Source organism: Desmodus rotundus, chromosome 3, assembly GCF_022682495.2.
Source record: "Desmodus rotundus isolate HL8 chromosome 3, HLdesRot8A.1, whole genome shotgun sequence".
In the NCBI taxonomy this organism is placed as follows: domain Eukaryota; kingdom Metazoa; phylum Chordata; class Mammalia; order Chiroptera; family Phyllostomidae; genus Desmodus; species Desmodus rotundus.
In genome coordinates this window covers 83,890,276-83,916,680 of record NC_071389.1, presented here as the reverse complement: position 1 = coordinate 83,916,680, position 26,405 = coordinate 83,890,276, and the positions used below count along the sequence as shown (strand labels likewise).

The 26,405-nt window shown below is 48.2% G+C and overlaps 1 protein-coding gene across 24 annotated transcripts in view; it reads right to left on the bottom strand.

The window, feature by feature from the left end:
• Positions 1-10,811: 10,811 nt before the first annotated feature.
• FARS2 (phenylalanyl-tRNA synthetase 2, mitochondrial) overlaps positions 10,812-26,405 on the bottom strand; it is a 537,315-nt gene continuing 521,721 nt past the window's right edge. For 23 of the 24 annotated variants that reach the window (XM_053920339.2, XM_053920330.2, XM_053920340.2 and 20 more), the window contains one exon: positions 10,812-11,102. In XM_053920339.2, the coding sequence (XP_053776314.1) occupies positions 10,964-11,102 (139 nt within the window). In that variant the 3' untranslated portion in view covers positions 10,812-10,963. The remainder of the gene's footprint in view (positions 11,103-26,405) is intronic. The other variant, XM_053920343.2, reaches the window with a different exon arrangement.

Here is a 26,405-nt window from a genome sequence, read left to right as displayed (position 1 = left end):
GTGGCGTCCTGTGGTCTGAACCACCGACCAGGGAGGAAGGCAGTGAAGAGCAGGAGAATCCGTTTCCTCTAGGTGGCTGCAGTGCAGTTGGGCCTCCCCTAGGGCCTCAGCATGATCAGAGACAAGAGATGCTGCAAACAGAAAACCCGAGGACAGAGGTCGCCCGGTCCCTCTCTAGACCCTCATCCTGCTGTGTCCTCTGTCTGTGGGGGCAGCGGTGGGGCACCATTCTCCCATCCAGTCAGTCCTCGGCCCATCTCTCCTTCCACCCTCTCCTCTGTGTCAACCCAACTCCCACAGGGGCCACTGCTGGTTCCGTGGACATCCCCCACTTGATTCCTCCTCGCAGCTGTGGCCAGGTCACTGCTCTCTGCTGTCCACACATCACCACCCTTCTTCCAAAACCTGGGCCCAGCCCTGGGGGGATGCATGCGGCCCCAGAGGAGCCCGGCTGACCCTGCCTCCAGTCTTTGGGTCAGCCATAGCTGCCTTCCTGACATTTAGCTCAAAAGAGTGACAAAGGGCTTAGCATTTTGATTTTGGTGACACACAGTGTCCCCTGCAACAAATATGGAAAGCCCCAGGGTCTCAGAATGCTGGGTTCCATGCCCAATTCTGAACCAGTGCCTCCACCTGTCTGGGCACTGAACACTTTCTTCGCTGGGAAGAATATACGCTGTCTGCCCACCCATGGGCTACCCACAGAAACAAGTCAGCACTTGTAAAGAGCTTAAAAATACTAGAATGAAAATACTAGGAAAGATGCTTTCTAGAGTCAGTTCCAGAGGGCAATCTTCCATGTCCTGAATACCAATGTCCTTGACTGATTAATCCACAACCCCCTGACAGTCACCTTTTGGGAAAACATTCTGGCGAAAGGCCTCGAGGGGTGACACAGTTGGAAGCCTCCTGGAGCTCTCAGGTGAGCGCTGCTGGCACGCCCAGGCTGACTTCCACGGCCTCCCATGGCCTGCCCTCAAAGCACACTGTGTTCAGTTTGGGCTCTAAGTTTTAGTTTAATTGGTCCTCTGGCCAAGGACAAGTTTCCCTTCTCCCTACCCTTCACCACACTCTATTGTTAAGGTCCTGCTCAGAGACGAGGCTGCAAAACACAAGAGGAGAGATCTAGAGAAATCTAGAACCAAGAGAAATAGGATCTAGGCCCCCACAGCTCCTGGTTGCCAAGGAGATGAACAATTGGGGGCAAGTCTGGGAGACACTGTTAGTGGCCTAAAAACAGCAATCTCCACTCCCTTATTTTTTTTTTCCTCTGGTAGACAGCCTTTTTGCTACACCAGAGCTGGAAATGCTAGAATAATTTTCCCTCTCCCAGTTGCCCTGAAGCTGGTGTGTGGGCACAGGAGCCAGTCCCAGCCAATGAGACTTAAAGGAAGACTGAAAAATATCTTCCTTATGATAAAAGAAAATTGTGGGGAGAAACTAATACCCTGACCACTCCTTCCTGATTTGGAGGTTGTGTGGAGATGTGCTGGTCAGTGCTTTTGCGGTCACATTGCAGCCATGAGGAGAAGACCTCGCCCACAGACCACGGGAGGCAGCAGGGAAGAGCCTGAGGTCCCAGGGACAGCGTTAACTACTGAGCCAGCCCTGTCTCCTCCACTTCTCTTGTTCTGAGGTAATCATTTAAGTCAGTCTGGATTGGGTGTTATGCTACTTATACTTGAAATCATTCAGATAAATACAGCAAGTCGTTCTAGTTCTCTGAGCCCCACCAGTGCACCTCTGAAATGGGGCTGGTGGGCAGATGATCTCCAAGTTCCTCTGAGTTCAGACTCCGGGACACCTGTAAGTGTCACATTTTTCTAGACAATTCCCAGAGCCTTCGGGTGGGATCGTGGCCTCTCTGAACCCACAACTGGACTTCTCCTCTCCCTTGCACTGTGTGCTTCCCAGGCCCGTGTGCTTCTCGCACGTGCTGTGTCACTGCATCCTCACAGGAGTTGATGTCCCAGCCTGCAGGTGTGGCTCGGCAAGGCTAAGAAGCAAGGGGCTCAGGGACCCTCACATTTCAACTTGCATCTGCCTGACTCCAAACCCCAGGTTCTTAATCCCTTTTTCAAACTGCCTGTGTTATCTTGGAAACGTGTTTCAGGCAACTCTACTAAACAGTATTTTTCAAGCCCTGAGGCCCATACATGGGAGTTAATAGACGATGCTGGCTTCAACAGCAAACACCACTGGGAGCCTGTTGGAGGGGCTGGCATGAGAAAGACCAGTCACCAAGGCCCAGGCCCAGCCCACAGCAGCCCAGGGCGTGAGCAGGGCGGTGGCGTGGTTTTGCTGTATGGGGCCAGAGAAGCTCAGTGAGCTGGTTCTTTCCGTGCTATTAAAAGGCCCTGCTGCTGTGCTCAGCCTGGGCTTGGGAGTGACTAATGCACAGTGACAGGAGAATTGGCTGCTGCCCTCGCCAGGGAGCGGTAATCTGCCAGGCACTGTTTCCCTCATCAAAGGTGGTGAGCAGGGGAGCAGGCTCACTGTCTTTCCCTCTGCTGGGGCTCTGGCTTCATTCTCGTCATCCAGGTCTGAATTAACCCAGGTCAGAGCGGCCCTCTCTCTGTGGGCTAGATGGGGCAGGTGGATAGGAGAGGGAAAGAAAGAAAAGCACAGGCAAGGGAGGAAGGGCTGAAGGTGCTACTTGGATACGGCTGGACTTCTTTGCCGGGCAGACGTGGGGAAGCAAAGACTGTGACTGGCTGTGGGGCACAGTGAAACCCCCTCATAGATCCACACCTACCCACCTGCCAGCAGGGGCTGGAACGCAGCCGTGCTGGGACCCCTGCCATCCGTGGCTGTCAGAGTCTTGCCCCTCCACAGCTCACTGAGGGCAGATTCTTGGGGGATCCAGAAGCCTGTCCTCTGGAGTACCGAGAGGAACTCACTCTCCCTCTTGTCGCGGGTGTCATGGGCAGTTGATGGCTCCTCTGTCTCTCATGCCCTGCTGGCTTTGGGTACTGTGGTCACCAGCTGGCAGAACCCATGGTCCTGGTCCTCTCTGAGTGGACAGGCGGTCCTTAGCTGGCTGGCCTTCCTGAGGAGGTCAAGTGCAGCCCCTCCTGCCCTGGGGAGAGTCAGAAGGCTGCAAAGTTAATGTGCTAGAGGGGACATCAGAATGCTCCAGTTGAACAGGCAAAAATAGCCTCCCCCACACAGATGTAGGGCCAAATCTCCTCCAAGCCTCGTGCTGAGGCTTCCGTTGACTTCCCAGTGTCCGAAGGAGCGAGGGTGGACCAGGCTGTGGTTCAGAGGAGGCGCGGCACGTCTGCCTGTGTCTCCGTGTTAGCCCCGCTTCAGCAAAATGCCATGTTTTATTTCTCTTGGGAAATACCTTAGGGATGGGATTGCTGGGCCAGATGGCAAATGCATGTTTAACATTCATTTCCCAGGCCTAGAACCAATCACCTCCTTCTAACAGCACTGTTGAGGTGCACGAGTTCGCATACCATGAAGTTCACTCTTTCAAAGCGTACAATTCAGTGGACTGCAGTGCAGTCGTGCAGGCGAGCAACTGGCACCCATGGTGTATTCCAGAATATTTTCCCAGCATGGGCTTTTAGGAAAAAAGTACTAACTCACACGTAACAACACATTGTGCTAAAAACAAAGGGCATCCCGTGCCTCAGCTCATTTGACCTCATCGCCCTCCCAGAGTATGATTGGTGTCCTCATTTTACCAATGGGAAACTGAGTCAGGAATGGCTCAAGGTCACCCAGCTGTGAGTTCACGTCTGATGCCTGAGGCGTCCGACAGCAGCAGGGACTTTGGCTCCTTCCAGGGTGGGTGGCCGGTTGTTGACCAGTCCAGTTCAGACCTGTAAGATAGGGAGTGAGGGCGGCACTGGGCATAGTCAGGCCCTGGTTCAAGAGTGGGGTGGGTGTGCTCACCCCACCCAGTGAAAGGAGGCTGGCACTGGGTGGCCTGATTTCTCACCCAGGCGACACTTTGAACCTCCCCGAGGTGGGAGGGGGTGGTTCTGCTGAGCCAGGAAGCCTGGGGCAGCGGCCCTGCTTTCCTGTGCAGTCACTGGGTGAGTCCCATGGAGTGGGAGCAGGACACAGGAAGTGCCTTGTCAGAAACTCAGTGCCCCCACCTGGAGCAGGGGGCGGTGTGCCTTAAGTCTGCCATGCTGCTCAGCTCAAAAGAATTTGGAGACTTTGGGAACAAGCTGCATGAAAAACAGAGGCTCCATCAGCAGCCAGTGGGGCCTGCCTTTCCCTCTTCCTGCCGTGCCATGCCTTCGACTCCAAACTGTCCCCACATGCTGCTCTCCTGGGCAAAGTGAGCAGCACTCCAGCTCCAAGGACACCATTGCAGGGGGACAGTTGGGGTCGGCAGGGCCCCCTTGTGTACCTACCTGTGTCCTTTGCTGGCCTGCAGGTGCACTCTCACTCTTTCGGAATCTTCCTGTCTCCCCTCCACGTGCACCACTCCTCTGGCGAGAGCCAGACTCCCAGAGCGCAGGGCACTCAAGGACCGTCTGCCCCCAGAGTCCTCTCTGCCCATCTCCACTGCAATCCCTGCTCCTCGGTGCTGAGCTGGCGTCTCTACTCTGCAGCTAGAACGCTCACTGGGTTGTGAGATGTGGCATGTGTGATTTTTCTTTTTTCTTGTGGAATCATTTACATACAGAGAAAAGCACACATCTTAAAGTATACAGTTTGATGATGTTTTGACAAATGCATTCATCCTTGTAACAACCCACACTCTTATCAAGGTTTAAAACATTTCCATCACCTAAAATTTCCCTGTGTGCCCCTTTCAGCCAGTCTCCTCCCAGGCCCAGGCAGCCTCTGGTCTGCTTTGTGCACCAGAGATTAGATTCATCTGCTCTATAACTTCACACATGCATTTCCCTGATGACTAGTAATGTTGAGCATCTTTCTTCTTATTGGTCATTTATAAATCTTTTTTGTGAAGTGTTTGTTCAAGTCTTTGTCCATTTTTTTCAAAAGGGTTTAAAAAATTATTATTGATTGTAGGAATTCTTTGTATGCTCTGGATAGAAGTCTTCTGTCAAACATGTATCACAAATATTTTCTTCCAACCTATGGTTTGCCTATTCATTTTCTTAATGACATCTCACAGTAGGAGTTTTAAGTCTTGAACAAAAGTTCAATTTATCACTCTTTTCTTTACTAGTTCTTCCTGTGTCTAAGAAATCTTTGCCTACCCACATTGCAAAGATAGTCCCTTGTTTTCTTCTTTAAACCTTATAATATGTTTTTGGCTTTTATGTTTAGGTCTCTGCTCCATCTTGAACTAATTTGTGTGTGGAGGGTGACGCAGGGGTTTAGGGTCCTTTCTCTTTCTCTTACATGGATATCCGATTGTTCCAGCACCATTTGCTGAAAATATTTTCCTTTCTCCATTGAATTGCTTTGGCACCCTAGTAATTTCTCATTAATAATAAAGTATAGATGACTGCAAATGATTCACTCTTGATAGATTGGAAGCTGTTAAAAATAGATTTCAAAGTTTCCTCTATAATAACGTCATGCTCATACCTTGCGTTTTGAAATCCTTCCTTGATTGGGAGAGGAGGAGTGGCGCTACCTAGCCGGCAAGCCACACTGCATGCAGCTGTGGGTGCCCTGGGCCCTGCATGTGAGCTTCCTGTAGCCCAGTGGGGAGCACAGAGCATGCGCCGGGTGTGCTGTTCTAGAATTTATCACCCACTTCCTCTCCAGAGCAATCCTTGTAGTTAACCAGTCTCAAGTGCCCTCCTTGATGTCTGTGGTTTAGTTCATTGTGGCCTGGCCTCCCATCCATTGTTTTGATGTGCGAGAATGCCAAGCCCTCTTTAAGGTTTCCATCCGGGACAGACAGACAGACACACACATGCTGGCGCTCATTTTGGGAGAGTAGGGGGCCGCACACTCCCCGCTTTACGTCTGAGGCTGCAGAGGACAGTGTGCCGTCCTTGTGTTGTCACTCATCTTCCATTAGTAGCAGACACAGGGCACAGTGGGGAGAACACGGGCTTTGGCCTTACAGAGAAATGGCCCTAAATTCTAGCTCAGCACCCACTGACTCAGGACCCTGGGCTCACAGCCTTGACTCCTCAGTAAATATATGTATCTTGCAGTGTAGAATGCACACCCACATTTTTGGCCCAAACTTTCAGGAAAAAAATCTTTCATTTTAATTTTTTAATTCAATTTTTATTTATTTATATTTAGATACTTGTTTTTTATCATAAAGGAATTTGAGCATTTATTTTTAAACATATTATGGTACAAGAAATTTTATGTGACAAATAACGACACAACACAAGAACAGATACGAGGTACAGGAATCTGTCTTGCCCTGTGGATAATAATACTCCACTCTTCCTTTCATTTCCTTGCATCGTTGGCCTAAACCGCTTTTCTTGCAAGTTCAACAAAACCAGTGATCATATGCCAGGGTGTTATTATGCACAAGGATATCATTATTGCTTTCTAGAGTTACACTTTTAATGCATAAGCATAAATAAAAGAATTAAAAACATTTATATAGATAACGGAATTAGCACTACCCATGCATAATGTGCACCCTTGTTTTCCCTCAAAAATTTGGGCAAACGTGTGCATTATACACGGTGAAATACGTAACACGGTCAGCTTTCATGGAGTTTTTGTGAGGCTAATGTGAGATACTTGAGAGTTTCACACACGGTTTCCTTACTCTCTGCTGAGCCATTTGCACTCAGGCCCACTCCAGGTAGGAAGGGCAAGGATCCTCGCCTTCATTTCAGAGTGAAGGACATAAACCTCAGGGATGCTGGTTGATTCGTCTGTGGCAGAACCAGGTTTAGCCTCGGACCACACTCAGCCTCAGACTTGGTCCAGGGCTCCACCGGCTGCCGCCCCACTTGCCTCCTGGGGACTTCCCTGGGTTGAGGAGTGGGGAAGAAAAAGGACCAGAGGAGGGCAGTCCAGCCTTTGAACAGGGCACTGGCTTTCCTTGGTTGGTTTGTGTTGTTTGCTTTTTTTTTTCGCTTTTAAAGCAATGAGGCATTTCTGGGTACAGGAGCCACCTAGAAAACTCAGAACCAACACCATCTTGGGTAACTGAGGTCAGGACACACCTCTGGAACATGGATTACTCTTGCAGAGTCCTAGATTATTCAGTTTTGAGTGGGCACCTGAAGCAGCAATGGTTGCCAGTGGAAATCTATTGACTACTCTAAGCATCAGACGATAAAGAAGAGCTTCTGATGGTTTTGGCATAGAGCCCATCACAGTTGGTGCCAAGAGCCCACACCACATGCCTTTGACCTCATTGGGAGGGCCCTGTGGCTTGTCTGTGGCTGCAGCTGCTGCCCTGGGGGCTGGAGCCCCTGCTGGTGATGTCTCTACCACAGCAGTGGCCCACTGCCTCTGCCATGGTCCAGAATGAATTCCTAGCCTTGACTATAGTAGGCCTAGTGCCTGGCCAAGTGCGTGAGGAGTAGGAGGCATCATTAAGAGTACAGGTTTGGAATCAAAAGGATTTCCTCCAGTTTCGACTTGGAAACATCCCCTTGAGCCGTAATAACGGCACCAGCCCCAGGGCAGGTTGAGGATTCAATGAGATGATGAATGTAAACTCCGCGAGGGCTGCCTTGGTCTGCCTTCTCCTGCCTTCTCCCGGCTCCATCTGTTGCTGGTAGAGCAGTGGCGCCCACGCTAAATAGCTGAGTGAGTGCACAGCACTGTGCCTGGAACACCGTGAGCGCTAGCTCCACCATCCCCGCACTTCGCTTTGTTGCACGGTGCAGGTACCGACTTTTCACCAACGTTGACCAAGACCCTCCACCAGCAAAACGACTGGGATGCTCAGAAGGTGCAGATGATCGGTAGCAGTTTTTAGCAAAGTTATTTTTCAATTGAGGTATGCACTTTGTTTTTAGACATATGCTATTATACACTTATTAGACTACAGTATAGTATGAATGTAATTTTTATACGCACCGGGAAACCAAATATTCCTGTGAATCACTTTGTTGCTATATTCGCTTTATTGTGGTCTGGAGCTGAACCAGAACCTGAAATATCTGTGAGGTCTGCCTGCATATGACCCGTGGACGGCGAGAGGGCAGATGGCCCTGGCTAGCAGCTTCTAAGTGTGGAGCGATTGTGGTCAATGTGGAGGCTGGAGAACTCCTGGTGTGGGAACAGAGGACCCAGGTGCCCACTGAGGTGTCTGGGTAGGCAAAGCCTTCTGTGTGGGGACTTCGAGGTTGCCACATACTCTTCGAGTTCACTCACGGGTTTCTGGTGTTGAAGGGTTTGGTTTCTTTTTTTCGATTGCTGGACCACCACGGGCCAGTGGTGGGCCATGCTGACCGGTTCCAGGACTGACGAGCTGGAGGGCGAGCACAGGGACCAGTGTGACAGGGTCCGCTCGGCAGGAAGAGAGGTGGGCAGGGGGTAAAGGCACCAATGACCATGGAGACCACAAGGCCCCCCGCCCCATCCTTGAGGCTTCAGCTGGTCACAGAGTTTATTGCCATGACATCAGAGTAGCCAGTGCCTGATGACCTCGGTCTGGCTGGCACCGTGACAGGCCTGGTCACAGGGGCAGGTAACACAGGTACTGAAGGATCCTTGGTCCTCAGCTCCAGGATGCAGCTGCAACCTCAACCTGAACCATCTTTACCTTATGAGTGAGCAGGCGCTTAGTGGGCCTGAGGCCAAAAGACAGGGTGCCTCATTCAGAGTGGGGTTATGGAAACAGCTCTGCACCCTCCCCCTGCCCCGCCCTGTTCTACGCCCAGCTCTACAGTGATTAGCTGTGTCCTCAGTAAATCATTTTGTCCCTTCGCACTCCAGTGTGCTCACGTACAGACAAGGGGGGAGGTGTGGCTGATCTCCCAGACATGTTCCAGGTCTTTTATTGCACGCTTCTGCCTTTCCCCACCTGAATGATAATCAGGGCAGCCATCCCTTACTGCCGGCTCGTTAGGTTCTGGGTTCTCTGCCAAGTGTAGCACATGCGATGTCTCATTCTGTCCTCACGACCAGCCGCCGGGCCAGGCATTGTTCTTATCCCCACTTTACATGGAGGGGACTGAGCATCCCGCAGGGTCACAGTGATGATGCTGCCGTTAGTCACCACGCTCTACTGCAGGTGGAATTGGATGTTCTTGAACTGCAAAGTGCTGATGATCTTATGGATTAAATTACCTTTCTCATTTTTTTCCTTTTCCATTATTTATTCTCATGTGGGAACAGCACAAAGAAGTCAAGAGCTGGATGTCCCCCGGCCGGCCTGAGTGCCAGCAGCCACAGAGGACCAGGGGTGGCGGACATCTGTGCAAGCCCCCCAGCTAGAGTACGTATGGAAACAGGACAAAGACCCAAAGGAGCAAAGCGAGGTGCAGACCGCACAGCCCGCCAACGTCCACTTAGACAGAAGTTCTAAATTTGGAGGAAGCAGGCCAAGGGTGAGGTCTGCCACCTCTTAGTTATGGTCCTGGTCAAATCCTGTGACTTTTGTAGGTTCAGTTGCTTCATTTGTAAAATTTAGGTAACAGCTGATTCTGTGGCCTGCAGTATTGAGAGGAAGGCTCAAGAAATCCCTCCGTGAACCCTCTTGAATGGCAGCCCTGCCCCTGGCCCTGGTGTGCAGGGCTTGGCACAAGCCTAGTATTTGACAATCGTTTGCTGAGAGCAAACGTGGGCCATGGGGTGGTGCATGGTTTCTGGGGGTTACCCACCTAGCTCGTTTTGTTAGACAGTATTAGTGAAAGTCTAAGTGGTCTTCGGGACAAAGGGGTCCCTGGAAATGCAGCTCAGGCCTGGAACAGAAATGGTCTGCTGAGCCAGCAAATGTTGCAGAAGAAGAAATTACTAATCATACGTGCGTTCCCACTGAGACACCCTCCCCCACACCCTGCCAATGGAGGACTTACATCCAGAGGGCCCCAAACCCTGGGCAGCAGTTTGGATCCAGGCTTGGGGTACAGCTTCCTTAATTCCCTTGCTAATTGAAGGGTAAAGTCCAAACAAAGAACACCCTAAAATGACAATAAAGCTCATTCCTTCCCTTGGAAGCAGTGCCCCACCCCCTCCCCACACTGCTGGCGGCTAATAGCCACCCTCATCAAATATTCATCCCAGCACTAGCAGCCTCCATCAGCCTCCAGCGCAGGCCAGGGGTGGGATCTGATCATCAAAACTGGTCAGGAGTGAAGCAGGCAGACTACAAGTGCCTGGGACAGAAAGGGGACACATCAAAGACCCATACTCTTCCTTAAAGGTCACCTGCAGATGCGGAGGCCTCCCATGAGGAAACCAAACTCTCAGGGGGTTTCAGGAGCTGGCCTCTGTGTGTCGGCAGGCCTCTGGGGCGGCTCTCTCTGCTTTCCTTCCTCTCCAGCGGGGCAGAAGGCAGCTAAGCTCAAGCCCTGGGGCCAGAGGCCTGACTCCAAGCGCAGGTTTATGAAAAGCAAGAAAATACCTCGCCCCACTCAGGGATGTGACTCCTTCACTTTTGAGGGCAGCCCTGGCATTTCATTAGTGCCCTGTTTGAAGCCTGCCCTTTGCAGAACAGAAGAGGAAGAGAAGGAAGAAAGGAGCAGAAGCTGATTCAAAGAAGCTTACAGTGTCTGGAGTTTCTGACGCCCCTTTGTTAGGCTTCACTCATTACATGGGTGGGGGAGCCAGTCAAGCAAGAAACTGTGTCTGGTGTTTACACTTTAATGGAACCCAGGGGCCAATTAACCACACTGGGCACCAATGGGCCAAGCATCTAAAAGGAAAGGAAGAAACTCACATTATTGCTCCTTTTTCATCGCTTTTCCAAAATAAAAGACAAATGCCGTGTCTACAGTTTCTAAAGAGCAATCCTTTATTTTCTCAAAGTCTCAAAACTGACCCTTTTATCAAAGGGTGAGCAATGCCCCAGTCCACCAACAATATCCTTCTTCTTCAGCAAATCCAAGAGAAGGGAGGGCCGTGGCCTGGGTGCCGCTTGCCATCAAAACCTGCCCTCGACGGCCAGCAGCTGCACAGCAGCCTCCTGCACAGCCTGGTGGATGCACCTTACCTCCTTCTGGGACAGGGTCCGCTCCATGTGGCGGTAGGTGATGCGGTAGCAATGGCTGGTCTTGTGTGTCCTAAAGAATAAAAGGGAAAGGCAGGTGAGTGAGGGACACATGACTGCTACCTGCAGAAGTACCACCGGCTCTGCCCTGGATCTGGACTGGATCTCCCAACCCCAGTGGAGAACAAGCACCAGAGACTGGAAACGTGGTATGGCAGAGCCTTGAACCCCGCTAACAGCCTGCTTCTTTTACAGCCATCGGCGGAAGTGGTGGGTAGGGGATCATTGGCTCCCACTGCACCAGATGCATCCAAATCCACTGGGAAGGAAGCCTCTTGTAAAATCTGTAAATTTGATTTCCTGGGCCAAGGCCTGGAGTATGATGCAGCAGATTGGAAGTACCCCTGGGCTCCTGGGCTTTTCCGAGGCTCCCCGGGGGATTCTGACAAGCAGAGAAGGTTAGGGCCCAACACCAGCACCCCTCCACCTTCCTCATGTTCTAGGAAATAACCATGTTTAGAAGGCAAACTGCAGACTCCTTGAGGCCCAAGACTGGCCCCAGGGAGAGTGGCCGCCCTGAAAGCCGAGGCGTGCTACAACAACTCTTTCAGCAGCCCCGTGGGCTGTGGGAAGCGCACAGACAACTGTGCCGTACAGACCATGTATCATCTCTGTACCATGCAGACAATCACCTTAATCCTCTGCTTTACCAGGAGGTGGTGAGTTGATTTTCATAAACAGCTGGGTGATTCTGCAACATTTTGACATGACAGTAGCAATGCCTTCTGTTTGCATGACAGTTGTTAAGAAACACCCGTGAGCAAGATCTCATCAGAAAGCACTTGGGGCCTCTCCCGGAGCTGCCTTCATGGCTGTGTGGCCAGGGTCTGACCCTGCCCTTTCCGGGTGCTTTCATTTCTGTTCTTCAGAGTCACACACATTCCTCTTTTCCAGCCCAGCTGCAGGAGAGTCGGCTCATGCCCTCCTCACTGCGGATGAAGAACTGTAGCAAACCCAGTGGACCTGGTCAGGTCCCACCGGATGACACCAGCCAGTTGTTAGCCTGACCACATTCTCTCTGGCAAGTGAGGCACTGCTGGGTCTTCAGTAATGCCAGACCCTTGAACAAATGGGCTTCTGGTGGGTTCCCTCCTGGGCCCCTCCCACACCCCACTGGCAGACCCACAGGTTCCCACCGTTGCCACCTGGGTACAGAACCTTTGCTTCTAGGACTGCTGATACTTCTTAGATTTGCTCTCAGAGGGGCTGTCTCTCCTCTCTCCTGCCTGTGTTTCAGTGCCAGACCCCTTGGCTGAGTAAAATTTATCAGGTCAGTGAAGAGTTGCCTCCATCCTGAGCTTCCCTAGTTTGCTCCTTCACCTCCTCTTCCAGTGTTTGCTAGAACGAGGGGCCCAGGCTGTCAGCGACCTAGTGACCGAGCAAAGTTGTTAAGATGCTTTCCTGCATGGGAGGGCACGGCCGCGCCAAGCTGGCCACACAGAAGCTATTAGGGGTTCGCAGCAGCCCAGAGTTCTAGTATGGGCTCCCCCATTTCCAGGCTACAACACACCTGTCCCGAGTCTCAGTGTCTTCTCTGCTGATAGATAACAGCACTAGCCCGGTCAGCCTTTCCAAATTGTTGGAGATCTGTTTGGAAACTGACAGCACAAATTATAAAGTGCTGTGTGTGAGGTTCCATTGAGGCAACTGTTGTATATTTTTTCATTGGTTCACTCTTAGATAAAAAGTTTGTAATATGGCCACTGTACAAGATGGTATTTCCAACCAAAGATGAAGAGGGAAAAGATTACCTTCTTGTTTCCAGATGTTTCAAACAAGGCTCCCAAAAGGATTCTTGGGATTCAAACAGCTTTTACAAAACATTTTGATGACTTAGGTGTAAATGAATCCATAAACATATGGATTAATTTTATACATTGAGAGAATAGTACTGGCATAATATTTGGTGATAAATCAGTGGATTCAATTGAAAATTAACCAGGTTTGGCTTTTCTGACACCACTGAAAAGAGAGAAAGACTTTCTTTTATTTGTTTTCTAGAAGTTTCTGTTTGTAGCATTCGTATGGTAGGATGTACTCCTGTCCTCTTCTGCTTGCTGCAGAACTGGAAGGAGTGGCACTGACAGCTGGTCATGAGTGGGAGACCCAGGACTCCCTGTTCTCGAGCAGTGGTCCGCCCACGAAGAACCTGGGGCCACAGAGCTGAGGCCCGTGGTTTATCACTGATGAGAAGATAGATTCCTCAAAGGAAGGGAATCCCTCAGTGCCCACCCCACGTGTCTTGTGATTCTTTCATGTCATCCAAGCAGCCACGTTCATTCCAACAACTTCTCAATCTTCCATCTGCCATGACCGCGCTGTCCCTTAATAGCAGTGGCAGCAGCAGACATCATACAGCTTATTAGCACAGTGCCAGGTGCTGTTCTAGGCCCTGTGCAGGTGTTAACTCATTGGGTAGATGCTTTATGGTCCCTGTTAAACAGGTGAGGGAGCTGAGGCACAGAGGGCAGAAGTAACCTGTTGAAGGTTGTGCGGCTAGTAAGTGCCAGGGCTGGATTCGAAATGAGGCAATCTGGTGGGAACGTAAAATGCCACCGCCGCTGTGGGAAACAGTTTGGTGGTTCCTGAAAAAGTTGAACGGAGCTAGCATGTGACCTTGAGATTCTGCTCCTGGCGTACACCCAACAGAACTGAAAGCAGGTGTTCAAGTGAAGACTTGTACAAGAATTTTCATAGTGGCACTGTTCACAGCAGCCACAAGCGGACACGTCCATCAGTGGATGGATGAACAAAACCGGCGCAGCTGCACCATGGCTCTGGCGATGGACGGCCTTCAGCCGTGGCCAGGAAGGAAGTGCTGACACGTGCTGCAATGTGGGCGGGCCTCACAACATGTTAAGTGAAAGGAGCCAGTCATAACCCATCACACATTGTGTGTGACTCCATTTATAGGAAATGTCCAGAATAGGGAAATTCACAGAAAGGAAATTGTAGGTTGTTAGGGGATGGGGGAGGGGAGAACTGGGAAAAACTGTTTAATGAGTATGGGGTTTTCTTTGGAAATGATGAAAATGCTTCGGAACTAGATAGCGGTGGTGGCTGCACAACACTGTGAATGTACTAAGTGCCACTGAATCGTACGCTTTAAAAATGGTTAATTTTATGTTACGTGAACTTCACCTCACTTTAGGAAAACATTAGGCAATGAGGTTTCAGAGCCCAACCACCAACATGACACTTGACTACGCCACCACGCTCATCTCCCCACTTCCTCAGCTCCCATCTCGTCCTTCCTCCCCAACCTCCCCTAGGAACTGGCAAGGTCTGCACACTACTCAGGACACAACTTCTTTCAATTGTTCTGTTCAGAAAGAGATGGACTGAGCCCTTTGGCTAATGGAGAGGGCACAAGCTGGAGACGAGGCTTAACTGTGACACCGAGTGGGAAGCACCTGGAACAGGGCACTTCAATACAGTCTTTCCTGCCCACAGGGCTCTAAATGGTAGCTGGGCAGCCCAGCAGCTGGCAGGAACAGGAACTGAGCCGGTTCCTGTCCTCTCCCAGAGGCTGGGCAGGACACACCTGCCAGAGCCCTCAGGGCACAACCTTCAGGACAAGAAACCTTCCCTGAAAGAGATAACAATCTGCATGACAACCAGGGGTTTTTAAAGGCAAATAAAAGGTTTTTTAAAATGTATTTCACAGCTTCTATTCATAGGCAAAGTAAATGAGAATACTCATACTGAGTGTGAGAGGTCAAATTTCATTATAATGAGTTTGAAGAGACAGTTTCCTTTTTCCCCCCATGTTAGAATTTCATTACTTTGGGATATTGGCTGAAACAAGTTGGTCACTGGCAAAAGCTTGAATTTTTAACAGAGATTTGAGTGTTTGAGCTTCCAGGGCTTCAACTATCACCAGTTCCTTTAGTCATTTACTGACTAAAGCAAGCTCCAGTCGCTGAGCTGTACACCCAGAACCAGTCAGCTCACACGTGGGGCTAGAGCAGCGACCACACTCCCTGGTCAGAGGCCTATCCCCCTTCCAGTCAGTCACAACAAGGTGTGGGCTTGTGCGGCTGCTCTCAGTGAGGTCAGCCGTGCGCACTCCAACCTCACATGCTCCTGAGGTGTGCTCCTTTGGGAAACGCCTTTTCCCTCTGGTGCTTCCCCACAAGCACTTGTGTGGTGTTACTTGTCCAGCACAGTGCCGGGCACTGCAGAGACCACAAAAGGGATTCAGCTCATCCTGCCCATGAGGAGCTAACCTTTAGTGAGGAGAAAACAGGACAAGACAGCCCCCATTCGCCCCTGTTCCCCTGAACAGCTGGGTACAAGTGATGCCACTGTGCACTGCTCTGCCCACGCCCACCTCTTCTGCTGTCCCATCAGCTCTCACGTGGAGAGATTCAGCCTGGCTCGTGAAACTGGATACATGCCTCGGGCTTCTTCTGAAATCTACTTCCACTTGGATCCTGTTCCCTACTTGCGCGTGATCATCAGCGTCCACCCGTCTCTGCCATCCTGTGTGTGCCCAGCTACTCGCGCAGTGACGGAGAGCCAGGGCTGGAGGGGCAGCCTGTGTGGGCAGAGGGAGGAGCTGGGATGGAGGCTGGGCACAGCAGCAGGCAGGGATTCTGCACTTAATGCCTCCTCCTACCAAAGCCTGAACCTTAGTCCTGAAGAAAAGGATGCTTAAGTGCTATGTATAATCAAGTCTGGATTAGTAAAGGATTGCCAACATTTTAGATGTTACAAGGGATCCTGTCCTAGGTCTTTCCTATTTTCCTGAGCAATAATTTTCCTAAGTGATAAAATTAACAGCTATCAAAAAAGTGCTGCTCTCCAGTTCATAGTGTGCCAATGAGAGACTTTCTGAAGGGACTCAGGACTTTGGAAAGTCTCACACTGGAAAGAAGGAACAATGGGTCAGAGTCCCAGCGAGGGTTGGAATACTTCTATTGTACAAGCACTTGGCTCATCCTGGCAAGCACACAGGCTCTGAAGTCAAAATAAAACCCTTCCAGGGGATGCAGCCAAAACCCAGCTCCTGCAACACACACAATGGTCTGGTTTTCCATCTGTGGCAAGAGCAGCTACTTCATGTCCTTGGACAGTGCACTGGACACCTCCCAGAATAGATCATCTACACCCAGTAGTCACTAGCTATGCCACCTACACACGCAGGGTTTCCTCAACAGGAGAGAAAGTGCTATTGTGGGGCAGGATCCATTCTCAGAGCACTGAAGGTGCAATGCCCGGGCTCACTCGTAAGCTGTCTCCTGCTTGTACGATGTAGTCCAGTTCGAAGCCTCACAGGGCCGGTGCCCTGTGCACCATCAGGAGAGTAAGACCTGTGATGCTTTCATGGGCAGGGTTGCAGTCAGGCAAGAGGAAGAAGGTGAAGGAAAAGGTTGAGGGAGGGAACCACTTGCTCATGGCTATCCGGAAAATGCAGAAGGAGATGAGGCATGGTGGAGTGGAGGAGCCCCAGGCTTTGCAGCTAGCGGGACCTGGGTTTCTTTTTCCTTCTCTTTTTCAAAAAATTTCTGTTAATTTTAATAAGAAAAATTATGATACATTCCATCCCAACCTATGATACCTAAACAATTTTCACATTGCTAACTGAAAAATGAGAACAAGTTATATAAATAATAGACAGCAATATTTTAAAGGACATGAATATCATTTATACATTCAAATATAAAATAAAGATGAATACATCACCAAATAAGAAAGGAGAGACCTGATAGGGGTGTTGGCATGGGACCGCTAGGAGGGAACCATTCTTCTGGAGGACGAGTTCTCTGTACACGCTAATACTATGTTCTTGACCAACTTTTCAAACTTTTGGGGATACATGGTTATTATTTGAATGAAATTAGACTTAGATGCAAGTTATAACACTGAAAATTACTTTTAGGGTAAAATAAAGGCTAAACCTGCCAGTCCTTAGTAATGTATGGAAAGAGCACGCAGAAATGCTGGGGCCCGGGCTGCAGTCCCTCCTCCGGCCCTGTGCCCTCCGTGTGGCCCGGAGAGGTTCACGTAGACCTGGGTGGTGATGAGAACCCGGGCTTCCTAGGGCCTGTGCTGTTGAGTGAGGGATGTCCGTAGAATGCTGACACAGAGCCTGGCTGCCCAACATGGGCTCTCAATACATACCAGGTTGTCTCATCTTTCTCCTTTTTACTCATGGGGCTTATTGAGAGAGGAATGACACTTTGGCGGGGGGGACTTGTATTTCCTATAGGTTTCTTTTAACTTCCCCTAATGGGCCTGGCATCTGACCTGAGGCCAGGGCAGGACACGTGTCCCTCTAGGAAGTATGGACACAACTTTGGCTGGGAAAGTGAACTGAGCAATGGAAGTCAGGGACAGTGATGGACTGGGCATCAGAACTGGGCATGATTTAAACAAGTGGCCTGGAAACTAAGCAAATCATTTCAACCCCTTCATCTTCCCTGTATTTGAAAAAAAGAAAAGAGGAGAGAATGAAATTCTGACATACCTAGGGTCCAATGACTCTATACTGCTTTCCTAATGAACTGCCTTGAGGTTTCCTATGACACTGTTAACGTAAGGAAATAACAGGCCTGGGAGGCAGGGACTAGGGTCCTTGTCCAAGCCCCAGCAATGTCTGTGTGACTTTGGGCTGGTCATTTAACCTCATCCATGAGAGGGCTGGACTGATTGGGCTCCAAGGCTCCTTCCAGCTCTAACACCCCAAGCATCAGCTGAGAGGACAGAAATTCTAAAGCACACACCCCTCTGCAGGAAGGAGCCAGCCAGTCAGCCATCACTTGCTGAACCTGCATGGATGACAGAGAAGGGAGCCGTGATCTGGGGGAATTTTCAGACAGCCTAAAGCACAGATACAAGATGCATCAGTGATAAAACAAGGAAGTGAGTAGGCTTAATGAGGGTGGATTACAGCTTGGTGGGGCCCACTAAGGAAGCCATCCAGCAGGCGGCTTGCTCTCAGTTGTGACAGACACCCTTGACACCTTTTAGCCCCTATCCATCAAACTTCCTTCATCCCCCACGGCTCTCCCACACATACTCTCTGAAACTAAGAGGTCTGCCTTCTCATTCTCAGAATGGTCTGTCTTAGGCCTGATGCTCCCTGGTGTGTGTGTGTGTGGGGGGGCGCCCCCCTTCACAGCAGGAACATCCAGAGTTGCCACTCACTGTGGCTGCGATTTCTTCCCAGAGGGATTTCTGTTCCTTGGAGTCAGTCACAAGAAACCGAACCAGATGGCTCCCTGACAGTGCCTTGGGAAAGACAACTCCAGTCCAGGCCTTGATGGAGGGAGAGCCAGAGCTGGGGAAAGAGACACTTGCTGGGTGCAGCTCAACAATCTTGCTTTCAAACCTGCTCCCTGCACTCCAGCCCAGCTCCCAGTCACCAGAACACTGCCAACTTCAGAGCCGCTCAGAGACACACATTTCACATCAAACCCTTGCCGAGTCCTCAGGGAAGTTTCAAAGCACCCTAGGTTCTATTCCCATCAATCCCAGTAACTTTTCCTAGTACTTCTGAGTTGGGGTCTCATGCCAAGCACCTCAGGAGGAAAGGGTTCATTCTCTTGCCTCCTGGAGACTGGGGCGGATGTTCCTAGTCTCTGCATGCATGTGTGTATGAAGATAAGTGGCTCTGGGAAATCTTCTAACAGGCTCTCCTATGGAGAGGCACGGGATGCAGCCTCGCCTGGCGCCGTCCCTTCCCAGCCACTGGTGCTGGGCCAGTTCTTATTCTTTGATCTCCATTCTCATTCTAAGATACAGATAATAAACTCACAGGATTTCTGAAGGGACTGGATGAAAAGAAGTGTTAAACATAATGCAGGCTTATGGTTAACAATTGGTACTATTATTTACGTACCTAAAGATGACAGAGCCTCTACTTTGGGCCACACAGAAAGACCTGAATGACCTTCAACAAATTATCTGAACTTCAACTTCCTCAACTGTAAAAATGGATTACCAATATAATGCTACAACATGGAGAAAACTTGAAGACATTATTAAGTGAAATAGGCCAGACACAAAAGGTCAAACATTACATAGCTCCACTTACATGAGGTTCTGAGCAGTCAGAGTCATAGAGACAGAAGGGAGAAGGCGTGTTGCCAGGGGCTGGGGGAGGGGTCAGGGAGTCAGCGTGTAACGGGCACAGAGCGGCAGTGTGGGAAGGTGGAAAAGTCCTGGAGATGGAGGGTGGGGATGGCTGCACACAAAGTGAGGACACCTAATGCCACTGAACTGTATGCTTAAAATGGTTAAGATGGTAAATTTTGTTATGCATTAATGAAAAAAATTGAGGACAGTTGACCCAAATAACCTGGTTGATTATTACTAGAGTTAAAAGTTGGGAACTCACTTTTACGATAAAACAGACCAACAAAAAAACAGCAACAGCTAAACCCCACCAGGTTACTGACATGCATGGACAGGGCTGCCGCAGGGTGTGAAGCGGCTGGTGTCCACCGTCCCCAGACAGCGCTTCTCCTTGATTCATAACTTAGCAACTGAGCTGACCTGCAGTTTATGCAAGTCATTCTTTAAGACCCCCTCGCTCATAATGCTGTAACAGCATTTGGCCAAATTTGAAACATCCTTTTCAACTATTCTATTATCTTCCCAACCACCCTCTGACATTTCTAACAGACTTGAAGTATCATGTCTCATTTTGCACAGATGTTCAAAGCTCTGTGCTTTTTGGTTCTGTAAAAAATTGGGAAGAAATTTTATTTTTCTCCCTGGCTTAGTGCACCACGCCAAAGTCAACAGAGCTGACTCTCACTCGGTGCTGTCCCACAGCACCCGCCCCCGTGGTGGAGGGGCAGGCCACAACAGAAGATGTGCGGTAGGCGAGGCGCTACATTTTCCAACTCAGTCAATTGATCGGCAATTATTTATTCTGTGCTGAGGTAGACTTTGTGGGCGATGCAAAACAGGGATATGATTTGCTTGATCAATACATAAATATTCATGAAGCGGCCGCTCTGTGCACAGCACAGCGGCAGTGGGAGGGACGCAGTATGCCAAAATAACACAAAGAAGGATTAGGGTAGATTACCGCCTATTCTGGGGTTAAGGCATTCATACATGAGAAGATAGCCGACGGGACAAAGCTACTAATGCTCAATATTAAACAGATTACAAAGACTGTAAATAACCTATCAGTCAAAAAAGACTGGTAAGGGAAATGAGAGTAGTTCTAGGTCTTAAAGTGTGAGCAGGATTTCGGCAGGTGAAGGGCATGTGGTGCATTCGAGCTGGCAAAGTGGCATAAGCGGTACTGGCGGTGGGGGGCTTTCATTGCCGTTTTTTCCTCTTCCATTTCAGCAAACAGTTGCTGAGTGTATGTTCTACAAATGGTCCAGCGAAGGGCTGTCCACAGGACGTGCGATTGGCTGGAGAGGGTTGTGTACGATTACATCAGGAAGTCAGATCTTGTCATGGTGGGTACAGGAGAGACCACAACAGTCTCACAGACGTGCCAATTGAACTGGGGCTGGGAGTATGAGACAGAAATTTGGCACTTGGAAAAGTGCTAAAGGGGGAAGGTCATTTCTGCACAAACACAGGCAGACTCAGCACACGTGGACAGGCTGAAGGAGAGGTGAGTAGTTCAGAGTGGCTGGTGTGGGTGTCTAGAGGATAAAATACAGAAATGGTGGGCAGAAGGCTGAGGGGTGGGTTGGGCTCACAGAGAAGGGCCTTATACACCTGGTTCTAAGAAGCCTCATCTGAAAATCCACCATTAAACAATGATCTGAAACAAGAGTCTAAATAGCTTCACTGCATCTAGGGGCTAGCCCTCAGTTAACTTTACATCTCATTCCTCCCAACATAATCGAGGGCTACGGAAATATTATGGTACTAATACTGGTACTAATAGCCACCCAACCAAGAAGTCTGCTGTATCTGTCCTCAACCCTGTTACTACTCATGAGTAGAACTACCCATGACTGCATTATGTTGTATAGCTGTTATTTAGCGAGTAATGGGTGGAATAGACTAATTAATTAAAGAAAGACTCATTGTCTAGTTAATTATAAAGGAATTACATATTATTAAAGAGAAATTTTATATTTCCAATGACATTGTTATTTTGCAAATGCTTTTGAGGAGGAACTCTCTGGGTCTAATAGCACTATCTCTTGATGAATAGTGAGAGAGAGAGAGAAAGAGACAGAGAGAAGGGACTGGCAGGATGAGTTTCCTCTATAACATTCTAGGCTGGAATACTGAGGTGGTATCTTGATTAAGAATTCACCATACAAGGAACATATTTTATGGAATCAATAAATCCACAATAAGGTACCCTTAAGATTTTCTGGTTCAAGCTTTGAGTTATTTCTACAGAGCTTTATGTTGGATTACTTCTGGGGCCATTCCAGGCTGGGAGGGAGTTTCCTTTTATATTGAGTGCTTCCTGTGTTTCTCCTTGTTTTACACCAGTCCTTCTCCCCTATGACAGCCCTTCAAACTCCTCAACTCACTACCAGCAACAAAACAGCACGATGGCCTTTGCTGGGCACTCCCAGGACCCTTGGTGGTCAGAGTGGGAAGGGACCTTGGAGGTAGCACATGTAATGTTTAAACATCACTGCTTCTGAGATTAGACAGCCCTCTGTCCATCACACATTCCATTCATTCATTCATTTATTCAACAAACATCTACCTGCTATGTATTCTGCTAGGTACTGAAAACCTAATGGTGGAAGAAAAGAAAAGAAAACAAAACAAAACAAAACAACCTGACTTCATTAAGCTCACAGTCTAGCATAAAAGACAGGCATTAATGAAAGAATTACAAGGAAATGTAAACTGCAACTAGGCTAAAGAGTGTGAAGAGGTACGAGGAGCCATGAGGGTGCACACAAGGGCAGTTAACTTAGATGGGCAGGTCAGAGAAGGTTCCCTGAGCAGGTGTCAGTGGGCTGAGACCCACAGGGGGTAGGACCTAGCAAGGTAAAAGGTGAGCAGGGTGGCGGTGGGCAGAGCTCCCGGTGGAGGGAATGGCACCGTTCAAGGCCTGTGATCTAAGCCCAAATCCTCATTTTTCCTCCTCTGAGTTATATGATCTCGGTCAGGTTGCTCGCCTTCTCTAGGTCTTCACTTCCTTATGTATAACATGGAGAAAACGATTCTGCACACCGTGCAGGTGAAGCCTTTGCAAGCTCATCCTCGGTTAGTTACTATGAGCACCATAACCTGAGGGTTTCATGGTTTAAGGAATGTCCAACCTGGGGCCTTTGGGCCGCATGCAGCCCAGGACAACTATGGGTGCAGCCCAATGCATTTACTTAAAACCTGTTTTTTGCTCATCAGTTTTTATTAGTGTTTGTGTATTTAATGTGTGGCCCAAGACAAATCTTCTTCCAGTGTGGCCCAGAGACAACAAAAGGTTGGACATCTCTGGTAGGTCTTTGTTTTTTTTTAAGCAACAGATTCCCAATCTCTCTCCCACGTGACACCTTTCACATTTGTTCCCTCTAAATTACACAGTATATACAGCATAGCAGAAAGCAAAGCTGCTTCAGTAGAAGAGGGAGTGAGGGCCTCACCCACTGGCCTTGACTTCCTGCCCATGGTGCCCCTCCCCCAGCAGCTCCCCAGGCCTCTGAAAAAGGCAATTTAAAAACCACTGCACATTCTTCAATAGGAAAAAGCAAAGCTCAGAGAAGCAATGGTTTGTCTGTATTCATCTCAAAATTTACAAATCCAAATGAAATTTGCTTCAAATATGGTTGGAGCTCATTTGGAGGAACACATTCTTCTAACTAAAGAGAAATCTTTGCTCCCATGGAGTGTAAAGGCAGCAAGATACAGCAGAAAGCAGGCAGACCAAGGAGATGGGAAATGTGGAGTCTTAGCACAGAAATCTCCTTTCTAAGACAAATGACGTAGGACGGGTCCCTTAGCGCTCTGAGCCTCAGTGTTCCTGCTTTACAGAGGGTGTTATAATTGCCTCCCAGTGTTATTGAGAATTAGTAGGTTTTTAAAGCACTTTGTAATTACAAATGACTACTTAAATTTATCATGACAAAAGAGAGATTTTACTTCTGCAAATGGCCAAACAACATTTAGGGCTAAAATTGGTGAGGAAATGATCTAATTGAATAATATTCCATATGTGTTTCAAGAACACATAGCATAAAGTAATAAAATATACTTTCTGATGTGGCTTATTGTTGGTCTTTTAAGAAGTCTCAAAAAAAATTGAGGTCCAAATAGCATTTGAGAACAAAACATCACCCAATCTTCAACTCAGAAGTTGCTGGAATGACTTACTACTTCACAGTCAGACCAGAATTACGGCTCCTTCCCAACGGATTCACTTTGACCACCTCGAGAAGAACATGACTGACGACCCCTTCCCCTGAAGAGCTAACACGGGGGCCCTGGCCGGGTGGCTCAGCTGGTTAGAACATTGTCCCAATACGCCAAGGTTGCAGGCTTGTTCCCTGGTCAGGGCACATATAGGAATCAATCAATGACTGCGTAAATAAGCGGAACAACAAATCGATGTTTCTCTCCCTTACTCTATCCAAAATCAATTTAAAAAGAGAGAGAGCTAACATAAGGAAATTGCATTGACAAAACCTCGTCCCAGAACCGTGTGCAACTTATATATGAAAACAACTTTTAAATTCCAAATATGGATAAAATTAAAGAAAGCTCTGGGCTTTGCCATCACAGAGTCTTTGTACATACTCTGAAGATACTTTGTTTATGAAAACGGCAGCAACAATAAGGAAAATTTACAGTTATTATAAGTTCTGCAGCTTCCACACGATCTCACTGGTTGTGCTCCACGTGGTGATCCTGAGAGGCAGACACTGTCACCTCCTTTGGCAGAGTCGGGAACAGATGCAGAAAGGTGAAGTGGCTTAGTGAAGGCCACAGCTAGGCTACGACCTGGCTGGGACTTCACTCGCAGAAAGGTGAAGTGGCTTAGTGAAGGCCACAGCTAGGCTACGACCTGGCTGGGACTTCACTCGCTCCCTTAGCATTAGACGCTGCTCATCTTGTCCTAGGAACACTCTGATCATCTTATTAAAGACCGCTGCAGCCACTACTGATTGCTTTTAAACAGGGATATCACAGTAAACAATTATTATTTACCAATTAAATTGCAGATGTTTTTAGAAGTCACTTATCACAACAAAGGAAAAAAATAAATTCATTAGTAAATATTACTTAGTAGATAAAGTACAGGAAGTATGAACAAAGCAAAGGAGAAAGAAAAAGTGCTTTAAAGGGAAGGATTGTGTATTAAATGCTACACACTTGACTGTACCTCATTTTATCCTCAGCGTTGGTAGAAAACAGGAAATAAAAAGCAAGAATAATATAAGGTTGATGAAGACAAAGTTAGACCTGGAAAACAGAACACAGATCTGCAGGTTGTGAGCTGAACTAGTGGGTTAGAAACTTGACTTAGAACTTGCAACCAAAGTGGAAAGAAAGCCCGATCAATTCTATGGCTTGCATTGCCTGAGAGGAGAAAAAGACCACAGTTCTTAAGGGAAGCAGAACTTACCCAAATGTAGTATTTTAAAAGAAAATTCTCAGGTGGGACTTCATACAGGGAACTTTAGTTAGTAATAGCTATGAATTATGGGTCACTTATGATGTCACTGGGGTGCCAAACTAAATCTACATGCATATTTCATTTAATTCCCATTGGAATCCTGTCATAATGGGATGTCCTGTATTTTGCAGGTGAGAAAATCATAGCTCAGAGAGGTTAAAAGTGACTTGCCAGGTCACTCAAGTGGCAAGTTACAGGGGTGAGATTCCAATTTAGGTGTCCAACTGCCTCCAAAGCTATGCTTTTAATCCTGGGCTGGGGATATTGTCTGCTATTAGTGGCCATATCACTCAACCATATCACTATGTCAAGGCAGTAGCAGGTTTAATAATGCTGTTCCGTCGATGAAACCTGATGGAATAGCCCTGAAATGTACTTCCATGAGAAACCAATTTTGTTATGGGTCAGGAGGATGGGTAGGCACAAGTACACAGCTCCTTTGGTGGTCTGGCTATCTTCGTTACTTGGATAAGTCTATTGACCTCTAGTTCTCAATAAAACAGAAGTAATGCTATTTGATCTCAACTAGTTCCTCAGTTAGGAAAAAAACTGAAGTTACGTGAGCAAAGCATTGTCAGCAACTTGGAAGAAAGTGCTAATAGAGTAAAAGATTCAATAAACCATTTCAAATACTATTGAGTTGCACTTGTCCATTTTGAAACTCAGTGAAAAGACATGTTCTCTTTTTGGTATTTTCCTACTTCATAACAAGTATCAAGTTTATACTTCTGGTGTACTGGAGAAAATAATCAACTTTCTGAAGTTAAATCCTGTCAGTATAAATGCTCAGGCAAGACTCAATAAGGCTGTCTATTTATTAATTGCAAAGGCAAAGAGTCAAGATACCTCAGTCCCTGGATCGAGAGGCGATGTGATGCACTGTCATGACTTGAAGAAATTACAGGCGTGGTCCAACATCTTCAGACTCTCTTACTTCACGCTAATTGTTTTACCGGGCAAAGGAATGGCTGCAGAAGTGGGCATAGTGTGTGCTTTGGACTGACGGCTGAACAGGTGATCAAAGAGTATGCCTGTCTCTTTCCCTACCACATCTGTCCCATGTATGACAATTAGCTCAGAATAAGATAGTAGTGAGAATGTTCCAGAATGATGGCAGAATAAGATAAACTGAAGATCCTACTGTTACATACACTCAGATGTGCTGACATACATATAAGAACATGGGCTTAAAAAAAAGTAGATAGCTGAGTAGATAATATGAAAGCAAGGAGAAACCTCAGGTGAAAAAAATAAAGAAAAAATTGTAACAGTGAGTGACTCATGCTTCAGCCACCTAGAGTAAGAAGCAGCATCAGGTGCTGTAACCTAGGGTTTATTTTTTAATGTCTACATGAGAACGGAAGATAAAGGCTTTGGTCCACATGAAACAAGAACTTGGAACTGAGATTCTGCACAACACTGGTGTCCTAAAGGGCTGCATCCTCGATGTAACAGCAGCCTAATATATACACTTATCACAGAGAGGAGAAAAGGAATCTTATCTCTGCCCGATTCTGAGAACAATGACACAGAATCTACCCTGAGAATCAAAATCCCAGGTCTGTGTTGCAAGTGGATTTGGGTTCCAAATGTACAGTACCTTGGACCCTTAAGCTGCGATATCAATGTAAAACTGGTCCTGGAATTGTGCTGGCCCTACGATACCTAGGATACCTGGCAGAAGAAAACTCTTAACAGGCTCAGAGAGAAGGCTGACCACATGGGATCATCCCAGGAAAGACACCA